Here is a 21,286-nt window from a genome sequence, read left to right as displayed (position 1 = left end):
AGGGGAAATTGGGCAGGATGACCCGTTGTCAGGGGAACAGAGGCAGACCAAGGTTCCCATGGAAACTGTCTCTCACCTTTCGGGTGAACAGGCGGAGTTGTTGCCCGTGGATACGCTGGTCTCCACGCTGTCTGAGCTCTCCAGACTCAGAGTGTCATACGCCGGGCCGCCTGCCGACGGCGTCTGGTGGTGCAGGATAGAGTGGTGGACGATGGAAGCTCCCGGGGACGGGTACGGCCCGTTAAGCTGGGGGTGAGAGCCCGGCGGCGCCCCCCAGTGGAACTGCGTCTCCATCTCGAGCCTGTGTTTCAGATCCATGGGGCGGATTCTGGAGTCGTCAGATGTTTGGAGCCCTGGGGAGACAGGCGCAGAGAGCAGGTGAAACTCGACAAAAGAATGAATGCAAAGTACCTGAGTGTATCACGTGTATAGGAAGCTCTATTAACAAACATTGTATCAAACATCTACTACAGCCTTTATGTGTACAGAATAAAAAAGAAATTAATAGCCATAACTAAAGTTATGAGCATTGTTTTATTTTTAGTTTTAGTAATTTTGTTATTAATAAGAGCAATATTCAATCCTATTATTGGATTCCTACATTGTAAAAATTTTGACTTTCAAAATCCAACTGTTTTTATTAAGTTGAATGAGCAAAAAGCCTTAACAAAATGTGGGCAAATGTAATACCAATTAAAGAAATCTGCATTAAATCTATTTTATTTTTCCACCCATTTTTTTCCAATGTCAATTTTTTGTTTTTCTGTCATATGTCTTTCTTTATATCTAAAATAGACTTTAAGCATAATTTCCACAAAATAATAATTTTCATCTGTGATCTCTAGTGTTGTACTCGAGTCCTCTGTCTGTGTTTTTCTATTGTTACTGAACATCAACAATTTATTCAAACAGACCAAATCAGTCCTTTTTTTCTGTGTCTAAAATCGGCACACAAATTGTCTAACAGCGAAAAAACAAGCTAGTCCCGCTTTCGTTCAGTATCCAATAAATGAACACTTTTCATTTTGAATAGGCTCGCGCTGGAGTTATACTCTTTGTTCATGTGAATTATTGTAACCTCGGGGATCATAATTATTTTATTTTTCCAGACATCTAGAAAGAAAGCACAAGGAGAAGTAAGCGCAAACTAGTGAGATAACTACTGTTAGCAGGTGGCTAGCTAACCATTGCAACGAGCTAACTAAAATACTAATGTTATTGGGGAGAGAACTAAAGTTAACAACGAGCTAGCTAACCTTAATGACGAGCTAGCTAACCGTAGCAATGAGCTAACTAAAATTCTAATATTACCTGAGAGAGAACTACAGCTAGCAACGAGCTAGCTAACCTTAGCGATTAGCTAGCTAACCTTAGCGACATCTAGCTAAAATACTAATGCAACTGGGGAGAGAACTACTATTAGTGACGAGCTAGCTAACCTTAGCGTCAAGCTAGCTAACCTTAGTGATGAGATGTTTGAGGGCAAATTGTGAGGTTTTTTTTTTTACATTTTATGATAAAAAAAATTGATTTTGAATTTTTATGTTTAAATCTAGACTTGGACTTGGTCTCAATTTTTGTTGGTCTTGACACGGACTCGGCTCTAGCGGTCTTGACTACAACACTAGTGATCTCCACATTGCAAATAATATTAATGTTTTACTCCAAATTCCCTTTGCATTGTGTAAACAAATACATGATAAATGGACAAACATTAATCAGTCAGTTTAGAAAACAATATCCTCAACAATATGGAGTAAACGGCTGGAAATAACGGCACATACATTTCAGACTATGTAGTGATTAAATGCTTTATAGACACATTAACATAAAGAAACTGATTGCAGCAATTTTATGTTTATTTTGTGGAAGAGGTCAAACTTTTAAAGCATTATAGATCAATAACGATAAATAAACTATTATTTTATTGAAGATTTTAATGACAGTCGTAGTTAATGACAGTGTAGAAGCTGCTTGAGTTGCTCACTGGCTCATTTTTTTGGGTTCTCCACGTTACTGCCATGTCACAGACTGGACAGGGTGGGGTAACATGACCAGAGATGGTGTAGTAGTGGCTTAATTCATTTTAATTACACAGCTCTAGTTAAAAGCCAATGCAACCAGGTCTATAAAGAAAACTAGCACTTTTTTAAAGTACAGTACAGTAGCTATACTAGGTGACTATGATAAATTAGATATCAATGAAAGAGCGAGAGAGAGAGAGAGAAAGAGAGAGAGAGAGACACACACACAAGTGTGTGTATATGTGGCACAGGGAAACAAACGAGTGTGGATGCGGCATGGAACAGTCAGCAAGCAACAGAGAAAGAGAGAGAGAGAGACAGTGAATCTGTGTGTGTGTGTGTGTGTGTGTTTGGTGTGTAGGAGAGCGAGGAAGAAAAAGAGAATGTGTGGAGGGGATTAAAAGTGAGCGAGCAAACCAGCGTGTGAGATGTAGAGACAGAGAGAGAGGAAGAGAGAGAGAAAAAAGAAAGGAAGAAAGAAAGAGAGAGGGGGAGACAGAGAGAAAGAGAAAGAAGAAAGACAGGGAGAGAAAAAGAAAGAGAGAGAGAGAGAGAGAGAGAGAAAGAAAGACAGATGTGAACTCTAACTGGAGTAAACATCAGCTAACTGTGGTAAACATGAACAAATGAGAATTAACTTAAAGTATAAAGGCACATTTACACTGAAATGCCAAATGTCATGGGACAGGAACTAGTATCATGTCCAATGGATGTTAAAGAATGCTGCTTGATCTTTGGTATATGCATGTGAGGGTTGTGGGGTATCCTGCATTGACTCTCATCCATCTGGCACCCACTATCAAGCCTCGCTACTTGCCATGAGCATGCTGACCAGTATTTAGCCTTATTCACAAGATATCACCTCACAACTTACAGGTGTTGGCATTCCCAAGCTGCGTCCATGATTTTGGCACATCAGTGAAAATTACACAGAAAAAACAAAAAACCTCACTGGGTCACTGGGTCTCATTTACCAGTATATTTTTAAGGAATTTCTTTAAATCTGTTCACACATCGGCTCTATAAATGATGGATCCCATTGTCCACCTAAATATAACAAATCCCAAATCATCCATACTATTAGCATTATATGATTATTATTATAATTATATTATCATTATGCAGCAAGAGAGACGCAGAGGCGAACGCAATTGCAAGTAATTATTATTAAAAAAAAACAAGAAAACAAACAAATAAACAATAAACCAAAAGGGCAATTTATACACAAGGAAGGAGACAGGAAACAGGAAACACCTGGGACCAGTTAACGAGGGGGCGGACCTACAGATTGTTAAGAGGGGAACAGAGGGCTAAGGTAGAGATGCAGAGGAACACACAGGACCAGGAGCAGGGGAACACGTGGAGAAAAACACAGGCACATTGTGAGAATCGTCAAGAAAAAGAGTTTTTTTTTTTTTTAACTGTGTGTATTAAGATTTTTTTTATTAAGAACAATTGGCAAATGTTGCCCATTGTTGTTAATTTTGCAGTCAATAATACATTAAAGTAAGACCCAATAAACAAAATAACAATCATTTTATATACGCTTTAAGAGTTTCTTTTCTTGCATTGTTTCTATAATATTTGCAACAGTTAGGGCATTTATGAGAGTGGCGAGCGATTTTACCTTTGCCTTCCAGACCGAGTCTCTTGGTATCTGTGTCAAGATGCGAGGTCGACAGGTCTGGCAGACTCTGAAGATTTAGGAACAGGGCAGTAATGAACAATAATTCTACACACATAATTTGAAGTGAAACATCTACAATGACAAGGCTGACCATTATAAGATGTTGGCTGCCACAGATTGAGCTAACAGCTGTCATAACATGGCACAGTGAAAATTTATAGTAGACAACTGTGACAGGTTGGACGCTGAAAAACACAGCATCTGTAACGACCGTGACAAAAATCTTTGAGCAAAAATGGAGGTAATATCATTAGAGGGAACACAATGCAGTCGCTGTGTAATTGGACAGTGACACAATATTTGTTGCTTTGGAATCATTTCCCAGCACAAAGGATTTAACATGCAACAATAGCTAGGAGGTTAAGCTTGAATTCACTGGTATTTCCATGTAAATATAGTAAGCCATATAGAAAACACAATACATTTTATATATACGGATCCTCAGAACACCATAATCAACTGAACAAACTAATGTTGTTTAGCACTAGGTTGCAAATGCAATGCAGTCAATGCAATCCTCAGACGCTGTGAACACCAGACGCTGAGTGTCTTCCCTAGTGATTTTCAGCTAGGTCTGTAAATGCAGCCATTTTCACTTCCTGCTTGTTTCGGGGGCTTTTTTGTCTTTGGCCTTGTCTTCAGTGAGTGAAATGCATACCCAGTGGGGCTCAGACTAGATGATTGACTTGGCCAGTCAAGAACACCACTTTTTTTTCTGGCCTTTTTGGTATGTTTTTCACTATTATCCCGGTAAAATGTTAAGATATCAGTTAAGGTTTTGAATAGTTGTTTGGGTTTGTTTGGTGTAGAGCTGTGTATTGCAAAGAACAATACATATTAAAATGATACATAAAACAATACAGGGGTTACAATTCAATATGTCACAATATTCTGTAATAAAGTAAGCAAGGCGATTAATTGCAACTGTCTAAATCAAATTTAAGGAAAAAATAGTATATTAGTATATTAATAAATATTTGCTAAGTGCGGACCACGCCTAAAGAAGTAGAGAAAGAAGAAGGAAAAAGGGGAGGGAACTCAGGGAAATTTGGGCTGGAGTTCTGAACTGCGTGCTTGAAGAAGCGTGCAGTTATATTCCCCCTTTTCTTTTATAAGAAGTGTAAGAGTAGAAAAAGGGGGTTGTAGGGGAGGAGGTGGGTTGCGAACTTTCGACACGAGAGGTAGTTAGTTAGGGGAGGTATTTATAGGACGGTTGATTGATACGGGGTGGAGTTAGAACGTAGAGTTCGGGCGTGGTCCTTCTCCCAAACTTTTGTTATTACATAACATCATGTATATAGTATATAGTATTATTCTAGAATTTCCCCTTGGGGATCAATAAAGTATCTATCTATCTATCTATCTATCTATCTATCTAATATATAGTATATTAATTCATTATTAATAGAGTAAAAAAATATATATATTTTATGCAATAAGAATAGTGGGCTCTAGGTGTGTTTTTACACCTGTAGTTGGTTTCTATGGTCCGGATCAGTTCAGGAGTTTGTTTACTTGGAGCGTTTCTCCCACTGTTTGGTTTAGTTTCACACACACATAAACCTAAACACACCTAAATGCGCACCAATAAGCCATGCGAGCACATTGTCTCTTCTGATTGGTCAGAGCTGTCTGGCACGGGAGCAAGAAAGTTAATATTGCGAGAAGATTCTGTGTTCCAGCGCATATATCTGTGCATCTCAAAGTTGCTTTAACACAGAAAGCCTTTTTTTTTACTGGGAGTAATGAGCATAGCACATACTGTGTGTGTAAACAGCATGGAGCAGAGATAGATCTTGTCCAAGCTGTCGCATTATCTGGCTAATCAGATATCAGATTAAACTGCCTTATTAGCAGTTTAGCTCAAATGAAAGGAGTATATTTAATTGCTGGGTCAGATAGCAGCTTTATTACCCACTACACTCCCTTGATCCAAAAAAAATAAAATAAATCCAGTTATTTTAAAACCAGGTTTACACCCACTACAGTGCATATACAGATTAGTATTTTTAACACTCCAAAATAAAAAAAGGTTAATTATTGAAGTTAATATCAGTCAAAGCAAAGTGCTTATTATCAATTAGAGAAAATGAACCTGAAATTCCACACCGGTGCATCTGTAATTTTAATAACAGCTCAGTCGGATAATTATCCAATTACTCACAGCAGTGATGCTTATATAATCCAAATGCAGGAAAAACATTCTGAAACTCGCTTGCACCAATACACTAGTGTTCAGAGCCAGATCAACACAATGTGTGTCACTGTCCATTTACTGACAAGCTGCAGTGTAATACCACAGGTTGTGTGTGTCACAGGTTGGGTGTGTCACCTTGGTTGGGGTGCTTCTGCCTGGTGTAGCGGGGCTGGAACCATTAGTGTGACTCGCCCCTCCGTCCTGCTTGCACTTGTACATCTGAGAACACAGAGATGAGAGATTAATCAGACGTCAGCACCATGACATGGAGGTCTGCAACTCCATAAATTACAACAGTACAGACAACAAAGAGACACCCTCAGTCAGTAGCATTTAACCAGAGATGACACAAACTGAATTTTAATTCATTTCTACACTTGACATTGACATGTGGTTCTAATTGATCGGACCGGGTTCAGATTTCAGATCAACATTTAACAAAAATGTAAACCGAAAAACATTTTCTGTATTCAGATACACATGAATCACATGGAAATCAATAAACAGGGGTGATTATTCCTATTATGGATACTGGCCTCCTGCCTGTTTTCACTTTGTGTGCTTATTTACTGAAACACGATTGACCACAGGTGGCAGTATTACAGTGAATTACAGTATTACTATGTGTACACAGTATTATCCAGTTTAAACAGACTGTAATTATGTAAATGTGAGTAGGGGTGGGCGATATGGTCCTAAAATATAAAATATCTCAATATTTTATGGTATTTTTGTGAAAACGATACTCTTGACAATATAACAAAACATTGAATTAAAAAAATATTTCAAGAATACACTACTGCAACAAAATGAAAAACAAATTCTAATATTACCTACGATATGATATGACACACGCCTAACTGAGATATTAAAAAATACAAGAATTTTAATCAGATTTGTAACAGAAGTAAATGATCCAGAAAGCCATGATACTAATAACGCACTCCAAATATCTCCATATATCCAGGATTAAAGTAAAATGAATGATACAGGACTGATATAATCTGTCTCTAGTAGATATATAATAGGAAATAAGAACAGTGTGATTATTTCTTTTGCCAAAAAACAGCAGTACCCTGATATGATAATGAGGGGTGGGTGATATGGCACAATATTTCAGGGTATAATATTTTTCACGATATTCAAAAATATTGGCAATATTATTGTGTACAACACAATATGGCACACCCCTAAATGTGAGAACAATGTACTGTCACACCACATTGTGAAACCCCCACCACTCTTCTAAACTGTTTATGACCTACTGATCTCTATGGTCACAATGGAAATCCAATTTAATTTTGTCCAACAGCAGAGAAAAAAAACTCTAGATTTTTTATTTCTCAGCTTTTATCATTTTACCTAGGTGACACCAACATCAGAGAAAAAAAAAACACAAAAAAATTGGGGGGCGCCGAGTGGTCCAGCGGTCTAATGCACTGCCACTATGAGCGGGAGGTCGCAGGTTCGAACCCCCGCTCATGCAGCTTTGCCATCAGCTGCCGGCACTTAGGGGGAGCAAAATTGGCTCTGCTCCCCCTGGGGTGGGTAGATGGCGCTCTCTCCCCATCACACTCAAGGTGACGCTGGGCGGCACGAGGCGTCTGTGAGCGGATGGATTGGAACCTAGCCGCTGTGCTTTCCTCCGAGCGCGCTAGCCGCTCAGGCAATGAAAAAAGGGGTGATTGACTTCGCACGTGTCGGAGGAGGCGTGTGCTCGTCTGCATCCTCCAAGGGTCGCGGGCATCATCGGTGATGGGGACGTACAAAGGGGTGGGACAATTGGATTTCCAAATTGGGAGAAAAAGGGGGAAAAATCAGAAATAAAATTATAAAAAAAAAAAAATTGTTCCCACTTCCATGAAAGGTTGACACCAGAAGAGTATGTAGATTGTCTTTTTTGGTCATTTTTATTATACACAATGTTACAACTACACAAGGGTTAAAACCATGTATTCTATAGTAGGTCATTTTAATTCACACACATTTTAGTATACATTCTGTCCTAAAATCCAATACTAGGGCTGACAAGTTAATAGAATTAAACTGGTTAATCAGTTTAATCATTAATCAGCAATTTTCAAAATGGAATAATCAAGATTGTGCATCTTTATATATAGAAGCTGCCAGAGGGAATCTCAGTAGATAGACAATTGCTTCTTTCAGAAACCTGTAGAAAAAAAAAACTCTTCTTAAATGGTGTTGTTTTTTACAAATAAAGCATTTAAGTTGTAAGATCTTGTTTTAACAATATCGATCAGTCCTATCCAACACAATATGTTCCCTTCTGGTATCAGCTTGATACCACTCCTGATTTTCAGAATAAATCATCTCCATCTTTACCTTTAACTAACACAAAATGACACTTTCGACATAAAACCTCTGAGCAGCAACTGTTAGTAGACTACAGCTCTTGTGCAAAGCCAGGAAGGTACAGAGCGTGTAAAGATGAACATGAAAAGTGCAGACAGGGAGGAAAAGCAGCAGCAGAGTTTACCTGCGTGGGCCTGCGTGTGGAGAAAGACTTAGCAGGCAGAGGAGGAGGACAAGCATGGCTCGGCTCCCCAGCGGCCATGATGTCTTGGTACCAGCGCTCTAAATCCAGCCTGAGGGGCTGAGGCCTGCTCCGCTCAGCCTGGGTCTTACAAGCATGCCAAACAAAGGAAGGGAAGCAGCGGAGAGAGGGAGGAAATGAAGGAGGAAGAAACATGATTGAACAGATGCAGCCATCATTTCAGAGAAGAAAACAGGTGGCATATTCCACCGAATGGGTACCATTTATCTCCCCAGGAAATTACATGTATAATTGTGCACACAAAATAACTTTAAAATACATTTTATTATTAAGAACAGTATCCTGTACACTGACCTAACTGTAAAAAGATATGTAATTTTAAAAATTAATTTAAACTACTTATAACACTGAAAAAATATATTATAAACTTTATCATGTAATATAATTAATAATATTATAATAATCAAATATTTTTTTCATAATAAATCCATAACATTAAAGTTAAAATACACATTTTAGTTGTGTGCCTGGGTTTTACTCAGTCCTGTTACTGTAACACATTATCCCATCTGAAACATCTGTAACATTCTACAAGTCACATCTAAAAAACAGGAAGTTACATCAGCTGGTTCTTCTGAAGACCATGGGAAGACACTCATTTATTTTTCTGTGTATTTGATCTTATTGTAACTATGACTGAGGAGCTCAATCTCAACACTCTGTCCTGTTACCTAAATTAATTATTAGATGTTTTTTGTTTATTTTAGCTATTTTTCATGTTTTTCTATGCTAAAACTCATTCCCAATTCCTTTTACTTGTAATATAAAAAGTAACAGGAATGCGTGCCAGTAACTGGAGTGGGTTCCAATAACAAGAGTAAGTGCCAGTAACAGGAGTGAGTTCCACTAACAGGAGTGATTTTTTTTGTCAAAAATATTAATTATTTGAATATGCAGACAACCATTTCTTTAAAATAAAGATTTTCTTAAGAGAAAATCAAATGAATTAAAGGACTTTCTTTTAAACATGCTTTTTATATGACAGATGAGTTTGTGACCATCATCGGCTTGCAAACCTTATGTACATGTTAAATACATGTGTTATTAGATTCAGAGTTGAAAAAAAAAAGATTTAATTTGGAAGAATTACAACAAGCAAATGGCACCCATTCAGTAGAATGACCCAGGTACAGAAAAGAGAAAGAAAAACATATTTGAACTGATTTTCATGATTTCTGCTTGGTAACTGTGTATGCTTAAAATTAACAAGATAGTATTCTGTCAACATAAAATGAGACAATCCTATATTATCACAGCAATTTAATCTCATTTGAATCACAATATAAATCAAACAATCTGTATCCCATATGTATGTGTGTGTTCATATTCTTTTGCAGTACATTAGCAATATAATGACAAGAAACAGTGAAAAACAGTATGGTAGAAACACACACCTCATCAGAGAAAGACTGGACAGGCTCACACTCTGAAGTGAGGCTAGAGATGCTGGGGTCAACTACAAAAGCTTGGAATGATTGGGCAGGATCAGCTTGGGAGGGATCAGCCTTGTGCATCCCAAAGATCTGGTTTAATTGACTTACTGTCACATAGTCCTTTACACAATCAAAAGATTACACACACACACACCACACACACACACACACCACACGCACACACACAGACACATACCACACACAGACAGGGAAGAGAATGTGGTGAAGGTGTTTAGGGTGGTAAAAAAAAAGGCAGAATCAACAAAAGGGTTCTAATCCTATGGACAAATGAGACAGCAAAGATTAAATGAGAGATAAATGGCTTAATAAGAGAGAGAGAGAGAGCAAATAAAAAAAGTGAGAGAAACAGAAAGCCATTCTGAAAACTTAATACATAATAAAAGAATAAAAGTAAAATAATAAGAATGTAATATTGTATCAGTTAAAGGTTTGGACACATCTAGTGCTATATGGATCTAAGGAGAGGTTCTAGTAACAATAGAATATAAACCAAACACAAAAAAAGGTTTTCTTCTATATACATATAGTCATTTAAGTTGGTATTAAACTGCCTTGTTTCATTAAGAACAAACTGTCCCTTGAGCAAAATACTGGAAACCAAACATTAGATTATCTTTTTAGAAATATATTTTTCATTATCGATAAAATTTGACTCAATATTGCACAAAAAAACATTATTTTTTTGTCTTGTTATTGCTACTGCGCCTGCGCACATCTCCATAGCGAAAGATGTGGGGCTTCCCCACTAGCCCGCTGACTCTCCTCCCTCTGCTCTCAGGACAAGCAGCAAGCTGATTGGCTATTTTTGCTGAAGGGCGGGACTTCAGCGTTATAAAAGATCCCATTCATACTGCAATCAGTGGCCTGTCTCTTCATTAATAAGATCTCTGAGTGCACTGCTAATAGACCTTCCCTTTGATTTCTTTTGTAGGAAACTGTAGTCTTGTTTGTCCCCCTTGTTTGTCGTACATACAAATAATGCCTTTTACTACACACAATGAGAAATATAGAACTGGCATCTAAAGTGAAATATCTACTGACTTGGGTTATGCACCCTTGCACAGTTCTGTTGAGTGGTATGCTTGGCTCCCCCAGAGTTACATTGTACAATTTGAGGTAAAAATGATAAATAATGCAAGCATTTCAATAGAACATTTAAAAAAATGATGCAATCAGGTGTGTCCAAACCTTTGACTGGTCTTGTAGAATAGATGAATGGGTTAGCTGAACATTCATACCTCACGAGGGGCATCTGGCGTGAAAGAAAGAGGAAGGCTGAGAGTGGAAACGGCAGGGGAGGTGGTTGGGTCTGGGGCTGGAATGGAACCACTACCATACATCTTAAACACATCTGAAAGTTTGAGGTACTCCTGACACACACACACACACACAGTACAAAAAAATAAATTTTACTCATCGAGGAAAACACTATTTCAACTTCTTATTGAAACGTCAATACATCAGTACATGCATGTGGACCCCAATCCACCACACCACTGCATTTATTTGCACTATATGCAGTATAATCACATTCCTGCATTAAGCCACACCCACATTCTCTACAATATCAGAACCACAACCAAGTAACAACCAGCATCACACACAACCAAGCTTGAGACATGCAGGAACAAATCCAATGCCCACTAAATCTGCCTAGTTCACACTATTATCAGACTCCACTCCACACTGAACCAATCACAGGAGGGATAAGTTCCATTTGCATTAAACAGTTAAAGAATGCCAATACTACTCAATAATATGCAATCCAATTAGTTTTATTAATACACTGCTAAATTAAAGTGATTTTTTTTACTACAAATGCAAACTTTTCACCTTACCTCAAATTAGCCATACCATATTTGGTGCCTCAAATCTACTTATATAGTTTGGAACTAGAGCCAACATTAAGATGTAATGGCAGCTTTTCTGCTCAACATTAATCAACCTGCATGAAGCTGTTAAATAATCTAAAAGCCTTAACGGATGTGGTTTATGTCCCTCTATGGTATACTGTTATCTATAGATCTTAAGTCACTTACAGCTCTGGAAAAAAATGAAACCCACTTAAAATGAGGAGTTTATTTGATTTTACCAAATTGAAAACCTCTGGAATATAATCAAGAGGAAGATGGAAGATCACAAGCCATCAAACCAAACTGAACTGCTTGAATTTTTGCACCAGGAGTGGCATAAAGTTATCCAAAAGCAGTGTGTAAGACTGGTGAAGAACATACGAAGATGCATGAAAACTGTGATTAAAAAGCAGGGTTATTCCACCAAATATTGATTTCTGAACTCTTAAAACTTTATGAATACGAACTTGTTTTCTCTACATTATTTCCATTTCTCATTATTCCCATTCTGCAAAAAATGCTCTAAATGACAATACTTTTATTTGGAATTTGGGAGAAAAGCTGTCCGTACTTAGAATAAAACAACAATGTTCATTGTACTCAAAAACATTTCTAGCAGAGAAACTGATTCAGAAACTGAAGTGGTCTTTTATTTTCCATTATTTTATTTCCACAGCTGTATCTAGAGTATATATAGTTTATTTCGATCGAAAAATGCACATATTGTCTATTCTCTGACATTATTAAGTAAAACAACAGTGTTTTATTGCTGTTTAAGCGTTGATTACAGTTTAGCAACAACAGCCTTGTATCTCCAGTAGATGTCTGCATGGGCATGGAGTTAAAGGCAGTACTTGTGAGTTTGTGACCTGATCCAATCAGGACTATATGGTGATGGTCAATTTGGAACCTTAACCCACTTCTCTAAATGCAATTATACAGACTATAACATTGTAATAGAGTATGGGATGGAGAGTCAGACACAAAACTAAGAGTCTGACTTGAGACATGTAGGGTAATATTTTAGCAAATCTATAGAAAGGGTGTCAACCGTGCACCACCCAGGTTGATTTAGGGCATTTCAGTGTGTCTTTGCTATCATAACGACAGGAAAAGTTCACCTTGTGCGGTTCGAAACGCACAAAAGGCATGTCCTGGACTTCCGGTGGCGCGCTAGACGAGATGGCAGCTTAGTTTTAGAGCTCCGGTGTCAGCCTTTAATTCCCCCAATTCAAGAACTATAATTCAGTTAAACTAAGTTAGATTGACAAAATAATGAGTGGGGACAAAAATAGGAGAGTGGGATACGAGCTGCGAAGCAACCCCGAGCGAGAATCCGAGAAAGAAGCTTCGAACAGCATGGCCTCAAAAGGACAAGATGGAGGCAGCGGAGAAAACGAAACTTTGGACTCGATCAGAGAGGTGATGAGTGAAGTTCTGACAGCGGGGATGGCGGCACTCCGTGCGGAATTAAAAACAGATCTTTCCGACCTCCGCGAATGTTTTCATGAGGACATTAAAAAACAGATGGGCGAACTTAAATCTGAGTTAAACGGGAAAATACAAGAAATCACGGGCCAGATGCAAGGTATAGCGGAACGCGTCGGAGGGATCGAGGAAGGTATGGCCGACATGGAGCGCTGGGATATCGGTGTTAAGGAAGCTCTCACCCAGCTGCTGAGAAACCAGCGAGTGCTGCAAGATAAAGTGTCTGATTTGGAAGGGCGCTCGAGGCGCAACAATATCAGAATCTATGGCGTTCCGGAGGAAGCAGAGGGCACTTCCACAGCGGCGTTTGTTACAAACATTATAAAGTCCGAACTGGGAGATGACCTCGATCTGGACCGAGAGAGCGACCTGGGAATAGAACGCGCACATCGCGCCCTCGCTCCAAAGCCACCCGCGGGTGCCCCGCCGCGCTCTATTGTGGTCCGCTTCCTCCGTTTCTCAGTTAAAGAAAAGATTCTCTACACGGCATGGAAGAAGGAGGTCAGTGTCCTTAACAAGCGAGTATATTTTGATCACGATTACGCAGCGGACGTACAGAACAAGAGGAAAGAGTACATACCCATCAAGAAGGCGTTGAGGGAAAAGGGAATACGTTTCCAAACTCCATTAACCAGAATGCGCGTCTTTCTTAAAACGGGTACGGTTATGTACAACAGTGCGGAGCAGGCGGCCGAAGATCTGAGAAAACGAGGATTCCACGTGGGGGAGGTCTCCCGTGGGCCAAAGCACGAGGTAGTTACGGAGAAAACGCTGTCTCGACTTTTACCGTGGGAGATCCGGCATGGTGGAGGGAAAAAACAGTTCCAGCGGCAGATCCGGGAGAAACTGCAGGAGTACCGTCGAACGGACACCGGTGCGGCAGCTGGAGATGGATGAGCGGTTCAGCCGCAATCCCTCTCTTCCTCTTTCTTTTCTCATTTGGATAACAACACCGGCTGACACCCAGGTATCATAGACAGAGAGCCACAAAATATTTTTCCTTTTTTTTTTTTTCTTTCTTTAACTCTGCTAAAAGAGGGACCCCACACGGTGGCTATTTCCCTCACCATTGAAGGCGACATAGGACCTTTCTTGTTGGAAGTTCAGTTTCTGTATTATAGTTCCCTGGTTTTGCTTGATTGTGTTAGTGTTTCGAGGTCTGGGATGGCACAAGAACAACTATGCCAATGTGAAATTGATGCATTATCAAAGATATAATATTCTTTCTCTGAATGTAAATGGGCTAAATAATCCAATCAAACGCAGCAAAATGTTAGCTAAAATAAAAAGGGAGAAGATAGATATAATCTTCTGGCAGGAAACCCATCTCTCAGATGGCGAGCATGACAAACTAAGAAAAATGGGATATAGGAATGCATTTTTCTCATCATATAGAAATGGGAAGAAAAGGGGAGTTGTTATCCTTATTTCAAACTCTGTTAGGTTTGAACTGGTATCTGAAACAAAAGATAAGGAGGGCAGATATGTTTTAGTAAAAGGAAAAATAGACCAAAAAGAAATAACTTTATTCAATATATATGCCCCCCCAGGGAGCCATACCTCTTTTTTTAAACAGGTATTCAATCTTATAACATTAGAAACATATGGCACCCTTATATGCGGAGGAGACTTTAATCTGCTCCTTAATCCTGCATTAGATACTACAAATAAAGAGAGAAGGAGAAACCCAGTCGAAAAATATGTAAATAAGGTAATTAAAGACCTAGGTTTGAATGATGTTTGGCGTTCAATACATGGATCAGATCCAGGATACACCTTCTACTCTGCACGATATGCCTTACATTCAAGAATAGACTATTTCTTAATGTTTGCTAGGGACTTACATAGATTGAAGCATTGTAAAATAGGTTCGCGGGATCTCTCGGACCACTCAGGGGTTTACTTAAATGTACATTTGGATGGTAGACGGCGTAATACATTATGGAGGTTAAATGTTGGCCTATTAAATGACCCAATGTTTAAAGAATCTATGGTATCTGATTTACAGGCGTATTTACAGGACAATGATAAAGGAGATGTTAATCCCTGTATATTATGGGACGCAGCTAAAGCTGTCCTCAGGGGAAAGATAATAGCTAGGGCAGCACAGAGGAAAAAGGTAAAAAATCTAAACCTGCTGGCATTGCAAGGAAAATTGAGAGAGCTAGAACAACAGCAGACTGTAACTAAGGGTCAGCATATCATATCTCAAATCAGAACTGTGAAACAGGAAATAGATAAAATATTAAGTGAGGAAGTAGAGAAGAATATTAGATTTATGAAACAGCGGTATTACGAGGCAGGACCCAGGGCAACGAAACTATTGGCCTGGAGGCTCAGAAAACAACAGGCAGAAAATGCTGTCCATAGGATAAAGGACCCCACCACAAATAAAATTCTTAACAATCCGGATGATATAGAAAAAACCTTTGAAGCATATTATAAGTCTTTATACTCTCAGCCGTATGAGACTAACAGACACGAAATCACCGAATTTCTCAATTCTTTAGACCTACCTACAGTAGGCAAAGAAATCAATGATAAACTTATTTTACCCATAACACAGGAAGAGATAGATAGGGCTATAGCAAGACTGAATAACAATAAATCACCAGGTACAGATGGATACCCTCCGGAGTGGTATAAAGCTACAAAGGAACACCTCCTTCCTGTGTTGGAATCCTGTTTTAATTATATCATGAAAGAGGGTTTTCTCCCTCCCTCTTGGAAAGAGGCTTACATATCAGTTATTGCAAAAGAGGGAAAGGACAGGTTAGACTGCACAGGGTATAGACCTATTAGCGTCCTAAATGCAGATTATAAAATTTATGCCTCTATTCTGACAAAGAGGATGGAAACTGTAATGCCCTTCTTGATAGACGAGGATCAAACAGGATTCATAAAGGACAGGCAGGCTCAAGATAATATAAGGAGAACCTTGCATGTTATTGAACAAATTAATAAAGAGAAGATAAGTTCTATTGTCCTCAGTCTAGATGCCGAGAAGGCTTTTGATTCGGTCAGGTGGGATTTCCTTTATCTCGTAATGGACAGATTTGGATTTAGTGCAGATTTTATACGTTGCATTCAAGTACTGTACTCCTCCCCTACAGCAAGAATAAAGATTAATGGTAGCCTCTCTAATACTATAATGTTACAACGGGGATGTAGACAGGGTTGCCCTGCTAGCCCTAGCCTCTTTAATATCTTTATCGAGCCTTTGGCGCAAGCCATACGCCAAGAGAAAAGTATAAAAGGTATATTAGTGGGAGGAGAGGAGTATAAAATAAGCATGTATGCTGATGATGTGCTGCTTACAATAATGGACCCAGAGTCAGGGTTGCCTCTGTTGCTGAATATGATGAAAACATACGGGATGTACTCAGGCTACGTCCTTAACATTCATAAAACACAGGTTTTAACATTTAACTTTACCCCCCCTCAAGAATTTGGTCCAAATTTAAATTTTAATTGGCATCTTTCCCATATCAAATATTTAGGAGTATATATACCCAAAGATCTGTCGCAGTTATTTGATCTTAACTACAACCACATTACCAAGAAAATTTGCAATGACTTAAATAGATGGGACCTGCTTCCTTTAGGTTTCGGTGACCGAGTTAGAACCATTAAAATGAACATCCTGCCTAGATTGTTATATCTTTTTTTGTCTCTCCCGGTAGAAATACCTCTGAACCAATTCAGAAATTGGAATAAGTATATTTCCCGATTCATTTGGGGGAAAAAAAGACCAAGAGTTAAACTTAGTACCCTTCATTTGCCAAGGGAGAGTGGAGGCATGGCCCTCCCATCTCTTAGGGATTACTATATCTCAGCCCAACTGAGACCACTTGTGTGTTGGTGTAACCCATCTTATGAAGCCAAATGGAAAACAATGGAGCTATCCTTGAAAGACATGCCCATACAGTCACTATTAGGTTTGGTAGGCAGGGAAAAGGACTTACTACAGACGGCAAACCAATGGGTGAATCTCTCATTGAAAGTGTGGAGAGAGGTGGTTAAACATTTCCAACTCCAAAAAGAAATTAAACTACTAAGGTGGCCAGCCTATGATACTGATTTTATGCCAGCATTACTAGACCATAGATATAAGCAATGGACTGGCTCCGGTATTACTGCATTATGTAAAATAGTAAAAGACTGGGAACTAAATAGTTTTGCCTCTTTATGTAAGTCACATGGGTTGAGTAGTCAAGATTTCTATAGGTATTTACAGCTCCGCAATTACTTTCATAAAAAGATAAAGGGTCCACATTTTAGTGAACTGCCAATTGTAATCCAGGTATTCATTAATGCTTATAACTCTGGAAATATGAAAAGCCTTATAAGCAAGTTATACAATGGCATCATAATATTGAAAAAGGATTCAACTGACTATGTAAAACATCGTTGGGAAAAGGAGCTGAAAATTGAAATAACTGAGGATATGTGGCTGACAGCCTGGAAAATACAGTCAACCACTACATGTTCACTGGATTGGAGAGATTTCTGTTGGAAGAACTTAATTAGGTTTTTCATCACTCCTAAACAGAAATCTAAACAGCTTGGCACTCAATTACAGTGTTGGAGGAACTGTGGAACAATCTTGGCTGATCATGTACACATTTTTTGGTCTTGCCCCTTCATTCAGTCTTTTTGGAAGGACGTGGCTGCGATTGTCGCAAGAATTCTGGGATTTGGCATTAACACAACTTTCACATGCATGTATCTCTGTATCTTTCCAGATGGTCTGAGTAATGATGACATGTATCTCCTAAAGATTCTATTAGCCGCAAGCAAGAAGGCCGTTACCAAATGCTGGCTTAAAAAAAAAGCTCCTACAGTTGGTACTTTTATCTCCATTGTTAAACAAATGCACCTTCTAGAACAGATGACCTTTTCAATAAGACTCCAGAAAGAACTGGGAGAAAAAAGATGGGGTAAATGGAGAGTTTATTTAACCAAACTGAAAGATAGCCCATATTGACTTTTGATTTAAAGTAAGTATATGGAATTGTCAAACCCAGCTATTCTGTGACCTCATGTGTCTTTTTTTTTTTTTTTTTTTTTTTTTTTCCCTCCCCCTTTTCCCTTTTAACTTTGTCACTCACCTTGTTATTTGTTCCATTTTTTGAACACTGTGTTAGGTTGTTTTGTATCTCAAAATTGTGAATAAATAAAGAGTATAAAAAAAAAAAAAAGGCATGTCCTACTTCTTTTAATTAATCATGAGGATCTGGCGAAACGTGAAATTAACCAATCTGTGTTACTTGCATTCCCTGTAGATGTTGCCAAGATAGCAATGGGTGTCTGACAGTTGCCTGTAGTCAGGGATTAGATCAGTCAGTGGTGCACCTGTGTTTTTTTCTCTGCCAAGAGAGCAATATGCCAGATATTTATCTGAACACACCTCAATTTTAGACCACCACGCTGAAGAGTATAGATTTATTCATAAACTCTATTTTTTTGTAGCTATTTTAATGCGCAGGCATAAGGCATTAAAATAGAGTGTTCACAGGGTGTAAGATAGCAATGAGGGAAGGGTTCGTGGACACCCCTTCCAATAAATATTTAGCTATTTTAAGTTGCACCTATTGTTGAAACAGATGTTCAGATACACACACACACAAACACACACGCAGCAGTGGAACTGTGTTCTCTGAAATGAAGGTTCTCCATCCAATACTTTGGGGATGAAGTGGGTATAAGTTGAGGTGGTCATTCAAAATTTTTATGCTCCACTAATGCTCTTTTAGCTGAACGCAATCATATTCTCACAGCAATGCTCCAAAATATAGTAGAAAGCCTTCTGTGGATAGTTGAAAGCTATATACAGCTCTGAAAAATATTAAGAGATCACTTCAGTTTCTAAATCAGTTTTTCTGATTTTGCTATTTATAGGTATATGTTTGAATAAAATGAACATTGTTGTTTTATTCTATAAACTACAGACAACATTTCTCCCAAATTCCAAATAAAATATTGTCATTTAGAGCATTTATTTGCAGAAAATGAGAAATGGCTGAAATAACAAAAAAGATGCAGAGCTTTTAGACCTTAAATAATGCAAAGAAAACAAGTTCATATTCATAAAGTTTTAAGAATCAATATTTGGTGGAATTACTGAAAAAAAGAGACCACTTCAGTTTCTGAATCACTTTCTCTGATTTTGCTATTAATAGGTACATGTTTCAGTAAAACGAACATTGTTGGTTTATTCTATAAACCACAGACAACATTTTTCCCAAATTCTTATAAAAATGTATTTGCAAAAAATGAGAAATGGCTGAAATAACAAATAATGCAAAAGTTCATATTCATAAAGTTTTAAGAGTTTAGAGATCACAACCCTGTTTTTTAATCACAGTTTTCATGCATCTTGGCATGTTCTCCTCCACCAGTCCTGCACACTGCTTTTGGATAACTTTATGCCACTCCTGTTGCAAAAATATAAGCAGTTCAGCTTGGTTTGGTTTGTTGGCTTGTGATCATCCATCTTCCTCTTAATTATTTTCAATTTGGCAAAATTCAAGAAATTCATTATTTTTAAGTGGTCTCTAATTTTTTCCAGAGCTGTATACACATGCATACATTTGATCATGATTAGAATGCATGCGTGATAAAGCATTATGCATGCAGTTTGAGTTTTTATAAAACAACTTATTTTAAATTCTTCACACACACCTGCTGTAAATCCATCACACTTCTCCACCAACCGCAGTCATTACAACCCAAAACATCCTAGATCAGTTCTAACGGATGGAAAGCAGAGGCATGCCACTCGTTTACCTCCTGAGGTCTGTTGGGGCCGGCCTGAGAGGTGGGGCTTTGGATGCAAGGAGCAGCGAGTGGGGAATGCTGGGTAGGGACTTCGCTGTAAAGCTCAGGCTCGCTGATATGCAGTACCTCCTGTTTTGAATATCAGTCACAAGGTCGAAATGAACGGCAGGGGTCGTTTTCGCAAAGTGAAGGCACGGTTAAATTTCTAGAAGCCGCTTTAGGATTCTGCTCCCCTACTCCTTTTACATATTTAATGGCCAAGCGGAGAGGCATTGCCATGGAGCTTATCGCCAACGGCAACAGTCGAGACTGAATTTTTACGTCGCTGCCCGGAGACAGAGTGAAGCGGATCCCTATAGATATCAGTAGCACAGCGAAAAGTACACAAGATAAGGGTGAGTATTTCAACAGCCAGTACAAAGCACCCAGCTATCAAACAAACAGCAACTCATGAATATTGATGACGCTGGAGAAGAAAACAAGCTCGAGTCATGCAGCCGTTCTATATACTCTGCTCTACAGAGGAGGGCCTGTCAGATCAATGACAGTGAGGAGTGACAGGAGCTTAATATCATCAGACAGTGTTGCAGTCGAGATCCTTGGATCCGTAGCCTGTGATGGATAAAGAACTCGGCTGGTGCCAGCAGTGTGTTCTCACCTCCTTCATGGTGGTGGAGGACTTTGGGAAAGTCTTCCCTCCAGTCAGGCTTTGGTATCTCTTTTCCAGGGCAGTCAAGCGTTCCCTCTCCTGCAGGGGACATAAAAATAAGGTAATTAGAGACTAAAGCTAGCTCTCTATTTGATCCTAACCAGCAGAAGATGCTAATTCATCAATTCTTGAACTCGTGTCATGTTTACGCCATTGGATATTGCCATTAAATATATTTATTTATTTTGACCAGTATGACCTGAGAAAGCCAGGACCTGAATAACCCAAGAGAAATAAACAGATGCTAGGCTAAAAGCTAACTAGGGAACAATCTCTTCAGATATCTAACACTTTGTGATAGACCTCCAAGAGCATACAAACAGGTATGGTCTGGTAAGACTTCCAAATACCATATTTTACGGACTATAAGACGCTCTGGATTATAAGGCTCCGTACTATCGGTGAACATCTATTTTCTGGTTTATTTTCATACATAAAGCGCACCGGATAATAAGGTGCATTTTAAGTGACAACAGTAAGGAACAAGGATGTTGACATATTTTTCTTCTAATGGAGAAG

At 38.7% G+C, this 21,286-nt stretch overlaps 1 protein-coding gene across 12 annotated transcripts in view; it reads right to left on the bottom strand.

Moving 5' to 3' along the window:
* phldb1a (pleckstrin homology-like domain, family B, member 1a) overlaps positions 1-21,286 on the bottom strand; it is a 120,046-nt gene that overhangs the window by 14,040 nt on the left and 84,720 nt on the right. For 5 of the 12 annotated variants that reach the window (XM_022667675.2, XM_022667680.2, XM_022667678.2 and 2 more), the window contains 8 exons: positions 20,717-20,806; positions 20,068-20,187; positions 11,176-11,307; positions 9,878-10,036; positions 8,406-8,549; positions 6,044-6,127; positions 3,652-3,718; positions 77-353 (listed from right to left, as the gene is read on the bottom strand). In XM_022667675.2, coding sequence (XP_022523396.2) covers positions 77-353; positions 3,652-3,718; positions 6,044-6,127; positions 8,406-8,549; positions 9,878-10,036; positions 11,176-11,307; positions 20,068-20,187; positions 20,717-20,806 — 1,073 coding nt within the window. The remainder of the gene's footprint in view (positions 1-76; positions 354-3,651; positions 3,719-6,043; positions 6,128-8,405; positions 8,550-9,877; positions 10,037-11,175; positions 11,308-20,067; positions 20,188-20,716; positions 20,807-21,286) is intronic. The other 7 variants (XM_022667676.2, XM_022667681.2, XM_022667679.2 and 4 more) reach the window with 7 other exon arrangements.

The sequence above is a fragment of the Astyanax mexicanus genome, chromosome 1 (assembly GCF_023375975.1).
Source record: "Astyanax mexicanus isolate ESR-SI-001 chromosome 1, AstMex3_surface, whole genome shotgun sequence".
NCBI lineage: Eukaryota > Metazoa > Chordata > Actinopteri > Characiformes > Acestrorhamphidae > Astyanax > Astyanax mexicanus.
Note: the sequence above shows the minus strand (reverse complement) of the source record. Positions and strands in the feature narration are given on the sequence as shown.